This window comes from Tripterygium wilfordii, chromosome 12, assembly GCF_013401445.1.
Source record: "Tripterygium wilfordii isolate XIE 37 chromosome 12, ASM1340144v1, whole genome shotgun sequence".
NCBI classification, from domain to species: Eukaryota; Viridiplantae; Streptophyta; class Magnoliopsida; order Celastrales; family Celastraceae; genus Tripterygium; species Tripterygium wilfordii.
In genome coordinates this window covers 9,628,800-9,647,058 of record NC_052243.1, presented here as the reverse complement: position 1 = coordinate 9,647,058, position 18,259 = coordinate 9,628,800, and the positions used below count along the sequence as shown (strand labels likewise).

General features: G+C 36.7%; 2 protein-coding genes across 4 annotated transcripts; one reads left to right on the top strand and one right to left on the bottom strand.

Moving 5' to 3' along the window:
- The first annotated feature begins 1,299 nt into the window (after positions 1-1,299).
- LOC120011598 lies at positions 1,300-2,530 on the top strand. Its single transcript, XM_038862756.1, has 2 exons — positions 1,300-2,141; positions 2,213-2,530. Exons 1-2 carry the CDS (start codon positions 1,599-1,601, stop codon positions 2,528-2,530), a joined length of 861 nt encoding a protein of 286 aa, XP_038718684.1. The 5' UTR covers positions 1,300-1,598.
- LOC120011597 lies at positions 2,378-7,143 on the bottom strand. 3 transcript variants are annotated; one of them, XR_005471052.1, is made up of 8 exons: positions 6,908-7,143; positions 5,765-6,093; positions 4,880-5,074; positions 3,989-4,078; positions 3,769-3,827; positions 3,194-3,344; positions 2,943-3,113; positions 2,378-2,516 (listed from the first exon to the last, which is right to left on the bottom strand). XR_005471052.1 is itself a non-coding variant. In XM_038862753.1 (7 exons), exons 2-7 carry the CDS (start codon positions 6,071-6,073, stop codon positions 3,012-3,014), a joined length of 906 nt encoding a protein of 301 aa, XP_038718681.1. In that variant the 5' UTR covers positions 6,074-6,093; positions 6,908-7,143; the 3' UTR covers positions 2,635-3,011. The 3 variants fall into 3 exon arrangements, 2 of the variants coding, with proteins under 2 accessions (XP_038718681.1, XP_038718683.1); XM_038862753.1 differs by lacking the exon at positions 2,378-2,516 and having other exon boundaries at positions 2,635-3,113; XM_038862755.1 differs by lacking the exons at positions 2,378-2,516; positions 2,943-3,113 and having other exon boundaries at positions 3,202-3,823.
- Between the last annotated feature and the right edge of the window lie 11,116 nt (positions 7,144-18,259).

Below are 18,259 nucleotides of genomic sequence, written 5' to 3'. Positions count from 1 at the left end.
TTTTTATTAACTGATAAATAGAACATTAAATCCCTTGATCTTTAGATGTCAACTGGCTTCTTTCGACAAAAGTCGTGGGTTGCCTAATGCATTTTTCACGCATAATCAAACCCCCAAACTCACATGAATCTCTGGATCACATAGACCATACCTTAACCTTAGACGTCGAATCGTTTCTATAAACTTCGATTGGTGGTGACTTCAAATATTTATGGGTGAGCTGTACGGCAGCGTGAACAGAATCAAGCAGCGTGGGGGTGTGTTAGCATGGTTAGCCAGCCTTGAGCATATTTTCCTCCACAAAACTTGGGTGGGCCAAAATCTTAAGTTCAAACCTTGGCATTAAAAACAAGTATGTGAACTCATTGCTTTCCCTTGTCTTTTGGAAGTCAAAATTAGGGCTTGCAGTATTTTATTTTCTTTGTTTCCCTATATACCCTTGATCTGCATGGCATGCACCAAGGCATACTGGTGGACCATGCATGTCAAGGGATCTATGACACCGACAAAGGACAACATAACCACTGCAGAGTCTCTCTTTTTGTCTTTTTGAGTGTGTCTTAAGAATCTCATTGCACGTTTGGACAACAAACCATGATTGTAATAAAATAAACAAAAAATAAAAATAAAAATAAAACATGATTGTTTCTTGTCTTTTTTGGGAAGAACCGATCCAAATAAAATCGACTTTTTGAGAGAGTCATCATAGGCATCCGTTATTGACTTTTGTCTTCTCCACCCCAAAATTTGACACTAATAAGAACACCAAGAATCCAAGATTATTGTCGGCAAGGATTGGGCACGTCCGGGGCACGTCCGGGGCACGTCTTACTTAAAAGTAGGAGCGGTAAAAATTCGGCTATGGGTTGGTTTTAAGTAGGACAATAACAAGTGTTTATAAAATATTTATATGTTCGGACCCTAATTTGGATTGAATTTCAGATGTATTTAATTGACCAAACTTAGTTTGATGGTTTAAATCCGAACAACTAAATCGAACAATAACCTAATCCAGGTTAGGGTCTGAAATCCGAACAAGTAAACCAGGTAAAATTTCTGTGTTTGCACCCTAACCCTGTTTTAAACTAGACAAAAATTGTATTTGGACCCAGATTTCAAACATATAACTTATGTTCAAACTTAGTTTAATTCAAGTCGACCAAATTTGATCATCCGAACTAAACATAATTTTGTCGCCCACACTTAAAAGTTCATCTCACGAGTTACATTGGTTACTATATTTTTATGAATATATTTATTTTTTTTAAAAAAATACACGATTATATCACAATGTTAAAATTCGTCTATCTCTTATTTTTTCAAGATTTTAAAAAAATATTTTGAGACCCACCTTCAATTGAAGAATAAAGAGTAGGCTTACACAACAGGCCTTTCTATTCCTCATTTGGGCTCACAAGGCAGTGACTTTTTTAAAGCCTTTCAATAGGCCCATCCAATTCCAAGACCAGTATCCCCCATGTATAACATTGTGGGTCCTCAAAGAGCTCAATACCACTGAAATTTTATCACTCAACTCTTAGTCTTCTGCATCATTTTCTTTTCTAAATGCAGAGAGCCTAACTAACTACACAGCAACTATGCATATGCTTCCCATTCATAAGCCATGGCACCCATCAGCGGCAACTCAACCAGAAGCCTCCACTTCTCTATTCTCCAGGACCAAAAACTTACCCGCAAAAGTTGTCACAAACTCTCTAAATCCTCAAAACAAGAGTGAACTATCCTCTGCAGGCAACATCAAACGTCTGGTTTTAACACAGGAAGGTAGAACCAAGCTTAACAAATACAAGGACCTCGAATTCTACGCCTACCCACGCTTTGTGACCCATGTTGATGAAAAGTTCATCTCTACTTTGACTCATCTGTATAGGGAAAGATTGAGACCTGGCTCAGAGATTCTCGATCTAATGAGCTCATGGGTTAGTCATCTACCTGCAGAAGTAGTGTACAAAAGGGTGGTAGGGCATGGTCTTAATGCACAAGAGCTTGCCAAGAATCGTAGGCTGGATTACTTTTTTGTGAAGGATCTTAACCAGGACCAAAAGCTTGAAATGGAGAGTAGCAGTTTTGATGCAGTTCTATGCACAGTTAGTGTGCAGTATCTTCAACAGCCTGAGAAGGTTGAACTCTATTACACCTCTAATCTTACATAGAACATGGTCTCGGAATTGACTAATTGTTAATGTAACAGGTATTCGCAGAGGTGCTTAGAGTGCTAAGGCCCGGAGGTGTGTTCATTGTGAGCTTCAGCAATCGTATGTTCTATGAGAAAGCAATCAGCGCATGGAGAGATGGAAGTGCTTACAGTAGGGTACAATTGGTGGTGCAGTATTTCCAGTCAGTCGAGGGTTTCACCCAACCGGAAGTCATTCGAAAGATTCCGGCTGCTGATAGTGCTGAGGACAAGTCGCCATTCAGCTGGATAAGGAGGTTGCTAGGATCGCTATCGGGATCAGACCCTTTCTATGCCATTATTGCATACAAGAACTTCAAACCTGTATATGAATGATCACACTAGTAAGATCAGTCTTACATTTCAGAAGAAGTGATTTCAGCAACATTCTAGGTCTACCTGCAGGTGAAAAATAAAGACTCAACAAGAAATTTGTCAGATGCAAAAGAATTCCGGACTCAAGAATTTATCAACATGTTGAACTAAAATTTTGGGGTAAGGATATCCACGCATATACAGTGTTCGCCTATACTTGGGGTAACATTATGGTTGGATTTGCTGGGGAATCACCAAGTGATGGGTTCAAATGGTCAGTACTTGTGCATTTATACTCAACTGCAATTATGGTCCAATCAGAAAGAATTGGGTCTTGCTAACTCTAGGAGTAGAGGCTTGAAAAGATCCTTCTGTCAACCCTCCCAAAAAATATTGATCAAGCCATAATAAAATGCACAAAGTGCTCGCTTACAGCTGCAAAACTTATAGCCATGTCTCCAGTACAGTGGAATTTGAGCATGATTTTCCTATTGACTATCTGCTAAGAATGACCCTGCAACGTTGAGATAGAGCTAGCTGAGAGCCTTTTAGCTTTCTCAACTGCTTCAACATAGTAATACAATCGCCAGAGCGTTATAATATCCTGAAAAACATTATTTAAAAAACAATTAGAAGTTATAATTCCATAATCCACAAATCATATCTTGCTGTAATTTGATTTACCTCATTTTCCAAATTGACAGAGATTTCATCACAATACTGTTTTTCTGATGGCCTACTCTGTTGAATAATCTCAGCAACACGGTTGAGATTTTGTGGCGGTAGCTTTTGGATAAGTTTGCAAAGCTGCTGCTTCTCATTTAGGGACATAGGTCTGTGTAATAGTTGTGGTGAGAAAACAACAAAGGTGCTACAACATGAAATTTCATAATTGTATACAGAAATAAGATCATTTCATACATCTATAACAAAATAAGAGTATTGATCCATATCTACAGCCTCCGTTTCCATAGAATTCTATTTATATATTTTTTAAAACAGCTAACAATTTTTTGAAATTTGAAAGCAAGAAAACAAAAGAATAATTTGAGTGTCTGATTCTTATTTACGATTTTTGAAAATGTAACTTGAAACAGAGAACTCTTAGCATATCTGGGACACAAATGTGACAGTTTCAGTGCTTTCAAAAAAAAATTTCTGATGACAGGTCTTTGCTATTGGAAAATTTGTAGATAAGTCGATCATCTTCCCCAAGTTTTTCCACTCTTTGAAAAACAAAGAAGTTAGAGAGACCAAACCTGCATTTTGATACCACTGTCTGAAGAAGTTTCTCAAGCTGCTGCTCCATGTGCCCTAGCTAAAAAGAAATGTTAAGACTTTAATTTTTGCTCCTCAAAAAGAAAACGTCAGACCTTAGTTTTACAGTAGATATTTTACTAAAATCTCTAAGTGCAGTGCAATTTTGTGATTTCAAGTAACAGGCTCATGGAGATTAAAAGGAAAATTTCAGAAAATCACCGTTGCAGATAATTCATCGGAATGCTTCTTTATTGTCTCCTCAACCAGCAAACTGTCATTCTTCAGAAGAAACTGCAAATCATCATCACCCTAGAGAGAGTGGAAAAATTAGCCTAAAAACATTGATAAGCGTATAATATTGCTGCAATCCACTCCATAAAAAGAAAAAAAACAAGAAAATAATGCATACTTTCACAACCCCAAAAAGTTACTTTGTTCAAGCTTCACACATAATGCTTATTTTTAAGCTTTCACTCATAATTATATCTTCAGCATGTCGCCTTTACTTGACAAAGTTTGACTTCCAAAAGACAAAAATAGATTGACCTTGTATTTTTTTCCAGAAAAAAGAAAAAGAAAAAAAGAAACTCCTGCTTATAAACCTCCTGTGGTACAGACAGGGTCAGCTAAAGAGCAAGATCTACACCACCTTACCCCAGCATAGTGGAGAAATTGTTTCCAGGAATCATGACCTCCAGGTTGCCAAGAAGCAACTTTAACACTTGGCTCAGGTTTCGCCCTTACCTTCCAAAATCAACATGCAAGAAAAATTATGCATTTAATGCTGTAATGCATATGTTTGTAATAGGGGGAGGAGTTTTGGTCTTCTTATCCAATTCCCTCATAGTTACCAGGATCTCGGTGCACTCTGGATCATGGTACGTCTATGGTACGGGGTACGCCACTTGATTAATTGGTACATTGGGGGTATTATTAATTGGTACAGCTATGGATCTTGGTTGCAATTTAATGTATCAATAAGAAATATCATAATGTAACATATTAAACATAAAATAATGCTCACTATTGTTTTATGTTTCCAACATGTCAAAATATGGTAGTGGGCATTCACTCCAAGAACAACGATATTGTAGAAAAGTAGTATGTTACCTCTCCAAAAGATTCACAATTGTTTGGACTATCATGAGTAAAGATCGCGGTTTCTGAGGAAGAGGACAACTTGGGTCTCTTACGAGGAACTCGGTCTTCACCACCATCAGAAACTGGACCTGCATTACTTGACATACACTTTTTGGTTCGGATCTGTGACTGTAACTGGCACATAGATATGACAGGTTCTAGTACCTACAGTAACATTAAGATCATTGGATTAGAGTAAAGACAAATATCAAAGAATCATAAAGGAGATAAGACCAACTGTAATTCTACATTTACTTATCAACGAAACAAGAAGAAAAGGCTCAACCTTTTGAGGTTTAAAAAAAGTAAATGAAGAAAGAAAAGTGGAAAATTCCTGCATGCAAAATGAAAGACTGCATGTTCTAGTTCTGTCTTGATACCCAAGAAACTGTCCTTATCCAAACACTTAACAAGGTAGTTCTCTGTAGATACAATTGTTTCTCTTATCTGTCTTGGAAACAACCATCAGGCATTACAACATAGGAAATCAGTCCATTTAGTACTTGACTCAAAATTTTTTTAAAAAAAAAAAATGAAAATTTTTCCAACCAATCAATGAATAGTCCCTAAACAAAGAAAGTAACATAACCCTTTTATCCTCCTTACAAATTTTCAATGATCTTCAATTTGAATGGCATTTACTAAAAGCCAAATAATAATTGTACTTTGTTTTAATGGAAAATTATTTATTAGAGCACAGAAAAAAGAGTAACAACGAGGCAAAACTAAAAGCCCCGAAAATATAGTAACAAAGACCAGAGCACTTGCAAATAATAATTTACTTAACTCTAAATGTGAAACCATGCGCATTGCAAGCATATCAGATACCAGATAGCACTATATTTCTATGTGTACCTGATCAACTTCTGAAGTCAGCAACTTCAAAGCCTCATTCAGCAATAGCTTCAATCTTTCATTTTTGGAATCTGAGAGCCTAGGCAGTATGCAATGACTAAAAGAAGAACCAGAGACATTAACTGTATTCTTATCTCTGATGCCCGCACATTTTTTTTCAGATAAACAAGAGCTTGGAGAAGATGAAAGCAGGGTATCCTCATCTTGCGAGATCAACTGTTCTACTTCGTGCAAAAAGTAACCGAAGTAATCTGGTCCTACTTTATTGCGTTCTTCTGAAGCCGCCAAACCCCTTAAAGCGTCCGACATAACGAGAAATGCCAGTGCCACTGCACATAACAACCATAGTTGAGAGGCAGAGAACTAACACAACATATAAGTTGGGGGAAAACTTGTCACTGGCCAGGGTAAGGCCTGTGGATTGTAACAACCGTCTGCTTCCTTAGAGAAAATGTCACATATGCTGAAAGTAACAGATTCAAAAAGCTAGAACCGTCTGCTTCCTTAGAGAAAATGTCACATATGTTGAAAGCAACAGATTAAAAAAGCTAGAAGATAGCTTCTTTAAAACTCTGCCACTTCGATATTTATACATGACAGATATTTTCCTTGCTTCATAAGGAAATGCATGCCCCATAATATTTTCAGTACTCTATGATCTTTCAAATTGAGCTAGAAACACTATAAACTTGTCTTGGCTCTCAAACTAACATAATATATGACTCATTTAAAGGCTAAATATGTAAAAATACAACAATCATTCCAGACAGAAGACGAAGTGTGTGAGATTACAACCTATCATAACATATAAAACATTCCAAACAACCGAATTCACAAACTAGATGCCATTTCAACATGACATTAAACTGGATATCTAGTACAGAAGTTGACATTCTAGACTTTACAGATGCTTTTACTAAGTTCATAATTGTATAATACAAGTGTATGTTTCTTTTTCTTCTTTCCTTCAGAATAATATCAGAGTTCTAATAATCCTTCAACAGCGACAGAAATACAAGCAAATTTCCGTATCGAGCGTATCCACGATAATCGGCAATATATGCATATCCCACTTTTGAATCTTTCAGTTGCTGAGAAATTAAGACAACGAAAGACCCGAATTGTTGAAGAAATACAACATACCTTATCTAAATCGATTAAAGGTTAACCGAAACTCAGAAAAGAAACCTAGATTTCGAGAAATCTGGAACTGTGACTTCGGGTTTTCTTGGTACTGACGGTGAGCAGGAAGAAGAGGGCATATCATGAAAAAGAAAACAGCAAGTGTTTGACTAGGGCTTGACTTGCCTTGATGAAGAACAGGAGTGAAATTGCGGGAAGAACACAGAGATGGAAGGTCGAATACGATGGACAGTCGACGTCACTTGACCTAAACATTGTCCATATAAACGACGTCACTTAATGACACATGGGGGCATGGAGTCCATCAATGACCATTCTCATCCACTCACTCATGGACACGTAACAAGGGTAAAGAGGTTTTATACTAACGACACTTGTAATGATAAATTGTTATTAGACCAACAAAGATGTTATTTTTGTTAATGTAACTGTATTGAAAAATGTGTTTTGTTGATGTGGTTGTATTGAGATACATGTTTTGCTGATGTGGCTGTATTGAGATTGGGTGTTTTGGTGTAGTTTTGTGGGGGACAACATAGAGACATGGAATGTTGTTGGCCTCTATGTTGGGTGGGAAGGGATAATGGATAGAAATTTGTGTTTTACTAATGTGATTGTATTGATAGACGTGTTTGACTTATTTTTTGTGTAATAGAGGTGGGACCTGGCCAACATTTTTGTTGGCCCAGCAAATAAGACATCATTGCAGTTGCTCTAACCATTCGTTCGTTTTGTAGGGATTTTGATTTTATGTGAGCGAATCAATTGCTGGAAATCATGATTATCTAAAGAAGCTTTGTTTGAAAGACTAAAATTTGGGGATTTATTGTTGAAGCTAGTTTATTCTATTTAAAAGCAGATTGTTAGTCAATAGTCGAGATTTTAGCTAGATAAGCTTATAAGAGACTCAAAAGATTTTGGCGTTTGTAGCCACATGCTCCTAAATTATCTAAGACACATCTTTAGCAATTGCATGATGAATAGAGTCCAAACCTGACATCCTCCTGCACTTTGAGAGTCAAGTCACATTCCCACATACATTAGCCAGAAGTAGCCAAGAATGACAATAGTCCATCTCTTTCCATTAACAACAAGCAGGAAGCCTACATTCCAGGGAAGTGAGATGAGCTACATGGGATGAGCTACATGTTCCTAGTGCTCCAACAGTCTCCATGAAAAAGACCACAATTTGGTTCCGTAACCATGATCCACACAACTTGAAGATATGTTGATTGCGGGAAAGTTTGGTCAAGTACCTCAAGCATCAAGCAAGCAGATAGTTTCCCATAATCTACCATGACATGACATGGCAAGATCATACTTGAAAACCACAAGGTGGTGACCACCATAAACACCAAGAAGACTACAAGAAGAAGAAGAAGTAAGATTTGCAAGCACCCCTACATCAAACACATACTCTGTGCCTCTAAATTTTATCATTTACATTAGCATGACTCCGGTCAACTAGTTTAGCCCAGTTATTTTCTTTTCAAGCCTCTGCAACTATCATGTTTGTTTTAGCTTGTAAAGCACTTCTTTCATATATTATAGGATGTATTCCAAATGAAAATCCTAAAGCATTCCAGCGAAGTGTTATTTTCATTTTGTTTAATAAAAGAACTCTCATTCCAGTGTTAGTCTTCTATCTCTTACTTTTCTAACTTGACACTAGGTAAATTTTAAGTTCTTTTCAAGAAGGCAACCCATGAACCAGTAGTTTTGTATTCTTAAGCTACACACAGCTTGTTTGGTGATATGTCAGATTGATGCGCAAATCCCATATCAAATTTTTTTTGGACTGACAGCAAGTACACTAGAATCGAAAGATCTCCTATCTAGCATAGAAGACGACAAACATACTGTGGAGTTACTAAAAAGACAGTAGATTTTGTCAATTGATCATCAATTTCCAAATAGACTCATGCCCATGCGGAGTTCTAGGTAACCTTGTCACAAAATCCATCATAATGTGATCGCACTTTCATTAAACTAAATGAAGTGGTTGGAGTGGCTCAATCGGTCTCTTATGCTTCACATTTATTTGTAGATAAGTAAGACACGAACTTTGCCAAATCCACCGTCATCCCACTGCACCAAAATTTTTAGCGTGAGTCTTGGTACATTTTATTCCCACCAGGAGAAAAACAAACCTAGAGTAGTAAGTCTCGATCAAAAATGTCATCGTGAAACCTATCCTCCTTGAGGACCACTAATCTACCCTTGTGCCTAACACCACCATCAGTACCCCGTATCGAACCCTTACAAGGTGTGATACATGATCATCATTCGTCTGAGCATCTAAAACCCTTTACATAAGCTGAGGTCTAGAAACTAGGCTGCACAATTGCATTTTGCATCCAACTTGTGTAAGTTGCAATTTGAATTCGTCAACAATTTTACAAGAGACAACTCTCGAACTACCATGTTTGCCACTTGGCTTTTCATGTTCAAGGCATCGGCCACAATGTTGGCCTTGCTTGATTGGTGTTGTAGCGTGAAGCCGTAATACCGAAAATACTCTACCCACTTACGTTGTCACTAGTTCAACTTTTTTTGCATAAAGATTTATTTGAGGCTCTTATGATCAGAGAACATCTCAAATATCTCTTCATACAAATTGCTTCAGTGTAATGACAATTGCGGCTAACTCTAAATTATTGTCCCCTGCATTTTTTCCCTGTAAATTGCCCTTTGGCACCTATCATTCTTTAGCCCAAAGATCTCTATTTTGTCCCCACGCTGTCTAGTACTTCACTGTCTTTTTTGCTTGGCATCACTGGCCATGAGGGTTAATTCCCTCCCAAAATTTGGAGGGAAACTTTTTTTCCTCTTCAAGAATAGAAAGTGATTGGACCTCATTTTCTATGGATTGCACCTAGATCAAGCAAGTAATGGACAGGACATAGACAATGGGCCTGACGTCGTCAAGAAGCTTGGGCTTGATGGATTAGTTCAATCAGGGGATCATCAAAGGGCATTATCATCTTTCTTAGCCTTATTCAAATATTCTCCTCTCTAGGATTGCGGAGAAGGCAAAAAGGCATCTTCTCAATTTTCCAAATGTCCAGGTTTTGATGATGACCCTTCGTTTAGCTTAATATGGATTAACGCCAATTGATCTATAAAAGGAGAAGGTTCTAGTCTGTTTACCTAAATCGCTCAAAACACCCGGACGAGAAGAGAAGTTGGGAGACGAGAGAGACCGTTTATTTTTTTGCAGAGGATTTCATCAGAGAGATTGACTTTGGCCATGTAGTGTTGTTAGAGACTTTACTCGTTCCCATATGTTAATCTAGTCCTTCTAATTCCCTACCTAAATGGCAATCCAGTACTTCTAACCTAACAGTGAAGTCTAGACCTTATGGTGGAGCCTGATGCCACTATCTCTCCCCTCAAATTTTCTCTTTCAATTCGAGGGGGAATTAGACTCCGGAGAGAGGGCCTGAAGGACCCCCCAGATGGCCATTATGTTAGGAGTCCGTGTTTGTCGATTTTTTTTAGATGCCACATTTATCCAGCCCAGAAAGGCAAAAACTTAACTTGTGTTGTCAAGGAATTTCATACAATAAATTTTGCATAAGGTACATTTGTAATCTTATTTTGAATTTTTTGTAATTTTTAATCAATGAAATTTTTCTTGTCTCTGTTCCACATTACTCATATGAGTATGAGTTTTTAAGCTGCTAGTTTTGCAATCGGGGGTAAGGGCTTACTTGTACAAGATGCCTCGTACGACTTAAAAATTTCTGAACAAACACCCTCAAGAATACCACTCCTGCTCAGATGGCTAATGCTCGGGCCGAACCAAAATGGGATTCTACAACTACGAGTACAACATTGTAGAACAATGATCGCCAATTGCACAACAATAAATACCATCCTAAGAAGGACTCAAATGGCTTAAAACTTTCGGTAATCCAACCAACATAACTAGAGTACAAAAGATCTCGTTCGTCAACATTGCAGCAGAACAACAAAAGGGCTTGAGTCTATAGCGATTGAGTCATGACATCATTCAAATAATAACATACATTTAACAATCTTAGATAAATGACAAGGAAAAGTAGATTGGTTACACTGCAATGTCACGCCTCCGATAGTTAATCATCCATATTCTCTTGACCTCGAGAGAAAAGAAGAAAGGATGAGTGAATGCTCAGTAGCGTACGAATACAAGAAGAAACAATACTAGATTCGAACCCTACAAGATAATTATAATCTATGATATTCCACAACATAATAATACATGAGATACAACAACAACATAAGTGAATTAAGTAAATGCATGTGATAACATATAAATAAATAAATATATATATATTAAACAACTAGGATCAATTGAGCCACATCGAATAATTGTATGGGTGTACACACAAGGTCCAATCACGCACAATGATTCATTTAAGGAAAGTGTACTCCCAAACAATTAGAATATCCAGACACCTAATCGGTGGTGGGTTATACACCCCACCCCGAATAACACCACACAATAATCCTCAATTGTCCCAACCTAAGTAGCACGGACACTCTTTTTTGTGCCGAGTGTCAATGTCGGACACAGATACTCTTCGACACGTGTAAAATACATTTGGGATACATGATTTAGAGTATTCGATTATTTTTTTTTTTTATATTAATGGACACATAACTAACACACTATGACACGTTTTGGACACTCTATTTTAACTCTTTCTTTTTTTAATAATATCCCTTATATTATAATAAGAGTCCAAATAGAGAACAAGTTGCAGCATCTTACTTCAACAGAGAATGACAAAGGTTTCAATAGAGACGACTTCGATTTCAGATCAACAAATTTTTTGATTATCTGATTTTTTAAACATAGCTAAATAGAGACCAAATAAACATGACCAAACAGAGACCAAAACCTACCTGCCCTTCTCGTCTATTTTAGATTGATCGATAGAGACAGATGGTTATGCCTCCAACCTCGGCAGGTGTGTAGACATGAGAGAATGAAAGCTGTTGGGGATGAAAAGTCGTTACTGTCATGTTTTCATGGAGCAACTTCTTCCAATTGCATTTAGGGCATTGTTGGAGCCCATTTGGGCTGCATTATTGAGTTGAGTCACTTTTGTAGAGATATATGTTCAACTACATTGCGCGAGGATCAATTGATCGTCATGGAGACAAATATTCCTGTGATCCTTTGTAAATTGGAGTGTATATTTCCCCCATCTTTCTTTGATTCTATGGAACATCTCCTGATACATTTACCATTTGAAGCAATGATAGCTGGGCCTATACAATACAGATGGATGTATCCTTTTGAAAGGTATTTTTATTTATATTATATGATTTGTCATGTTATTATGTATATGTCACTTGAATTAATTTTGTGTTCGATTGACTTTTGTTATAGGCTCCTTCACTTCCTCAAAAAGAAGGTTAACAATAAATCTCGTGTAGAAGGATGTATTTGTGAAGCATATATCGTCGAAGAGACATAAACATTTGCTTTGTATTATTTTGAACCACATGTGAACACTCGACGAACTAGAGTACCTCGAAATGATAACGATGGTACTTTCAACACGAAATTCCCTACCATTTCAATTTTCAATCAACCTGGTCGTCTTGTTGGTGAGGCTAGTAGGCGTTACCTCACTAATAAAGAATATGATGCAGTAACATTATACGTGTTTTTGAATTGTGATATTGTCCAGCCGTTTATAAAGTAAGCTACTACTAAATTATATTGGAATTATAAAGTGATGTTAATTTAAGCGAATGATTGATGTGAATTTTATATATGTTTTGCAGCCTGTTTATAGGTTTCGTGCGAGCATCAGCCCCTACATTATCAGACGACTAAATTGACTATGAAATTGAGAAAAGTTTTGCATCATAGTTTATACAGTATGTAAGTATCTATCATTTGTCGTTACAAGACACTATTTTATTTCGCTGGACTAATATATTATAAATTAACTTATCCCTTTTATGTTTAAGGTTTATGACCCACAAAACATGATTACCGATAAACTCATACGAGACGTGTCTAAAGGACCATTAAAGAGGGTTGAGCTATGGAATACATATTATGTCAATAGATACAAATTTGAAACTGATGCCAGAAGTGAAGGCAAGTCAACTACCAATAGCGATGTATGCATACGGGGAACTGATTATGGACAGTCAGAATATGACTACTACGGAAAACTGAAAGAGATTGTTCAATTGGATTTCCTTGGGCTACCAAAAAAAATTGTTTTCGAGGTACGCGAATACATAAGCAGTATGGGATTGTCGATGTGAAATGTAGAGGGATGTACAAAAAGTTTGATCCATTTATAATTGCACACAAGCGGAGCAAGTATACTTTGCTCCTTATCCAGAAGGGATACGTGATCGACAAGATTGGTGAGCTGTGATTAAGACGAAAGTGAGGCACACAATTACTACACAATTGAAGCAAATGGATGATGCCATTCAAGACGATGAAGTCATAATTTCTCAAGTTAGAGGAGATATTGATCAAATAGAGTCTCTTGTCGACAATGAAGCTGAACCTGATGAAGTGGATTCCGATTCTCTAATGCAAATGATTGAGGAAAAGACTGATGATGATGATGAAGAAGAAGAATCAGAATTTGATGATTCTAAGAGAGAGGAAGAGCTAGAAGATGATTAACAATGTGTTTATTTATTTGATGAATATTAGACTTTTATTAATTGTATGAACTCCCCGTCAATTTTAAGATGGTTTAAATGAATGATTGCGTATATAAGATATATTGTATATATATTATAATTATTTAATATATATCAAATAATTTTAATATTACCCGCTCAAACAATATCAGTTTTGAAATTTGAAAGTAAGAGTGTAAATACCCGCAATATTACCCACACAAATTTTCAATACCCAAATTGCAAAACCCTTATTCATTCCGTCTCTCGCACTGAAGACGATCTCGCACTCGTCTCTCGCACTCGTATCTTTGCCACTGGTATATCTCTCGTCTCTGGTATGTGCTCTCTATTTGTATGAACAACACACTCATGTTCACCACCACTGTACGTGCTCGCGTCTCTCGCACTCCTATATTGCACTGTTATTTCTTCAAGTTTTCATTAATTTACTCTTCAATTTTTCATTAATTTACCTGGGTCAATTAAAATTGTGGATGTGTGCTTGTTTTTCCTGGTTGGTATTGTATAGATTAGGTCTGATTGGTCCAACACTCGCATCATGTCCACTTTTAGGTCTGATTGTAGACGTTTGTGATGCTTTTTGTTATATGTTTGTGTACAAATGATTCTTGTTTAAACTCTTTTCTATTTTAGGGCACTTTTAGGGAGGGCTACCTCAGTTGCCCCTTACATATTTATCTCACTTGATTCAATTCCTACAGTGTTAAAGCTATAATTAATAGGTATAAGAAGGCACGATTAGATACCTCCAATAGTGGGTCTGTTTCAAAACTTATGCTCAGGTACACTTTCATTCATCATCTCATGAAACATAATTGTTTTCCTTATTGCACCTCAAATAGAATTAAGATGGTTGATCTATTCTCACATAGGCACAAAGTACAAGTCTTAATTCCTCATCCATTTCTACATTATCCAACTAATTGTTGGGGTTAATACATTATATGCCCTAATGAAAATGAATTACTAGTAACTGCTAACGTGCTTCTGCTTATTATCCTTAACTTGATTCTGCTTATATTATTCTTTTTTTCCCCACCTTCAAATCAAGTTCCTTGACCCTTCTTTTGCACTTGCCCTCTCTCTCTCTCACCTACATACGTTGATTTGCCCAAGACAATAAAGAGTTAATATTACAGAAGGATCATTTGCATAGAGCCATTCTCTCCTTCAAAGTGAGTTATACTATATTGTTTAGCGAATTTGATTAATTTGAATAGCTATTTTCAACTGTTGTTTTTTTACATTGATTTCAAGATTACTGGTTCATTGTTTTGATTTGAAATTCATTAAAGCAAAACAAAGGTATTTGTTCTTCTTTTTCTTCTCATATGAATTTTTCTTGGGAAAGCGCTAAGACATTACTGAGACTTGTTTTCTTCATCTACCTATATTTTTGATTATATATGGAAGAACTATATATATATATATGTTCCTGAAACACCTTTTGTGAATATATGATTATGCTACTTTTTCGTGAATATACTGTTGTGAATCCTAGTTGCCTTTAAGATATAGTGTAATTTGCATAACTAAACTATTGTTTAGCTTTCATTACTAGAAGATGGCTAGAGATCAGTCGACTGACCGTGATCATACTACATCTGATCGAGGTCGTGTCTCTCGCCGTGGCAGACCCATCATAAGGAATGTGGCATATTCACACCCTAGTGTCATAGCCTCCTCTCCCTCCTCAATGAATTCTATTGAACCAACCAGTCAATATCATCTTACTTTATCATCTCCTAGTCACTTCACTGCTGATATGTTGACAGGGGTTTCACCTCCACCTATCCCTCCTATCCCATATGCACCCAGCACGCTGGGCCCACCACTGGACACATAGGGTGCTAGTGGCTCTTCTTCCCAGAATATTGGGGTTGTGCCTCCTCAAAATAGCCTTATCTTGATACGACCTGCTTTGATTGCTCTGTACGTACATTTTTCATTACTCTTATTTTAGTATACATTTATTACAAAAGCATTTATGTCACTAATATGTTCTCATTTGTTAATTCATAGTTTTGATCCTTTTGATGTTACTCGGAAGATAAACGAGATCATAAAGACCAAGTATGAACAAGCCATGACACAATGGAGTGATTTTACTCCCGAGGAAAAAGAATGTTACTTAAGGAGTTCAAGGTAAGTATAAAATATAAATTGAAAGTGTTCTCCTTTAATGAATTTTTTCACCAATGCTCCACAATGTTAACTTTTACTTATCTTGCAGAGCAAATTTATATGGGACCCTTCTCCTCATGAAGTTGCAATAAAGAAACTGTGGAATAAGAAGAGTGGAGAATTATTTCGGGGCATGATGCATAGGGCATGAGAAAACCCCACCAAAGCTGTCTGGATCCCCACTACAGTCTTTTTTGAACTTCAATGTATTTGCAATGAACTAGAGTACAAGAAGAAAAGGGAAGAGGGGAAGAAAAATCGAGCATATGAGGATAGCTGTTCTCACACTGGTGGCTCTATTTCTCACACGGAGTATCGTAAGAGAATGGTAAATTTTGAGTAAATTTAACAATGTCAATTTTTATCTTGTTTAAAAATTAAATATCATATGTCTTTTGTAATTTTAATTGTAGAAGGTGGAACTTGGCCGGGATCCCAGTAAGCAGAGGTGTTTGTTAGCACTCATCGAAAAAAAGAGTACGCAACAGTTAGTCAATGGACGAGCAACAACTACAATTGTAAGTATTTAAATTTATATTTGAATTAAGGTAAAAGTTGATAACAATCAAAAATCATATAATGCATATAAGACATAATAGTTATGACTCTGTTAAATATAAGAAACTATATTCTTATATGATTACTCTGTTAAATATACTATGAAATATATTGGTTGTGGCAGGTAAAAGTTGATAAGAATTCAAGAGAAAGTTTGTTGATATATTTATGTTAGCTTAGTTCAAAAGTTTGTTGATGTATTTTTTCTCTTTTTTTCCTTCAATATATTGTGTTGTTGCTTGTTTTATTCTTACCAGTATTCATGAGCATTAGTATCTTCTTTTGCAGGAAAAATTTAACAAGCTAAAGGACGACATTCTGACACAGCGATCAGTCTCCTCCACCAATGAGTCACCTTTTGAGCCGTTGGACGAGGATCCTTTATTCCTTACGGCGACTGGTGGGAAGAATAAGAAAAATCACTTCTACGGGCTTGGATCTGAGGCAAGCTTTATGCCTAGTTCTTCATCTTGCTCTAGTGGACATTCTATATTGTATACTCAGGCGGAGTTGGAGCAAGAGTTAGAGGAGCGCATCGCTCGGATGAACTTTGAGTTATTGGACGAGGTCGGTGACTTGCGGCAATAGATGTAGGATCAAGAGCGGATGGTGTAGCAATTATTTTCTCAAATGCATATGCGATCCCCCAGAAACAACCCTGAAGATGATCATGCTTGACATAGACATATTTCTGATGAAGATTAGATGGTACTAGTGTCATTCTTGCGCTTTGCGGCGGAGAGGTGGGTAGATGCATTTTAGGGATGTTGTCGCGGGAGTTGCAATTGGGGAGGTGTTTTGGGGAATCATACATCGTAGGATGCGGGACGTATTTGATTGACGCAAGTTGCTAAATAGAGAACGGAGATACTTGAAAGACATCAACAACTCGCTTATCGAGTGTGCATGTAAAACTAATGAAGATGAATACGGATGAAAATTTTACTGGGCTGTTGTTTAACCAAGGAACCAAAGTTTTGGTGGGCCTGAACCCATTTTAATTGTTGGGGCAATGGGCCTGTGGGTTTTTTTCCCTACCAAAGAACTCGATTATGGAGGAAAAAGTTAGTGGGGTGTTGTTTTACAAAGAAAATAAAGTTTTGATTGACCTGAACTCAGTTTTAGTGTTGAGGTAATGGGCTGACATCAGTTTTTTTTTTTAATTGTGTTTTTGCTTATGTTGGCAGTTCTGTTTTTATATCCGTCTTTTTTCGACAGGTTAGGTACTGTATTAACTGATGTTCGGGGTAGAGAAGGGATTTCATTTCTTGGAAGGTTTTTTGTGGTTCTTGACTCATTGAGTATTATACTATTGTTTTGAATTGTATTTATTTACTTGTCAAAAAGCAGGTCATTCCTGTTGCAGAGTCAAAATGGGGTTGCAATGCTGCAATCCCTTGCACAACTAAGAGTTATTGCCATGTCAACATCTATCTCAAAATTTTAAGGAATTTGATAAAGGGAATAATCTATCAAAACGAAGACATTGTAAGAATAGTTTGCAGCTTAAAAAAGCATGACACTGGGTTAAAAACTTACACTTAACCCGAGTAGCTTCACTTATAAATTTGTCAAGTACTTAATAGAAACTTGGATTCTCTATGTTTTTATAAAAAAAAAGCACCATTACCAAACATCCCAGTGAAAAACCAATATCATTTTTACTACTATAATAAGAAAGCATATGAATTTGATTTCTAAGCTCAATTTATGTTCATCGTCCTCCCCGTTTAATTCATTCAAATAAAACCAACAATACATGAATTTAGTGATAGACTCGTGCATGTTTGAGGTGACCATTCCACGCACATGGACATGGAAGAAAACAAAAAAAAAAAGAAAAGAAAAAAGTACTTTTTTTTGTCTACATATGCTGAACTTGGCAAAGGCTACTTAGCTGGAAAATGAAGAGCTGAGGACACAACGACCACA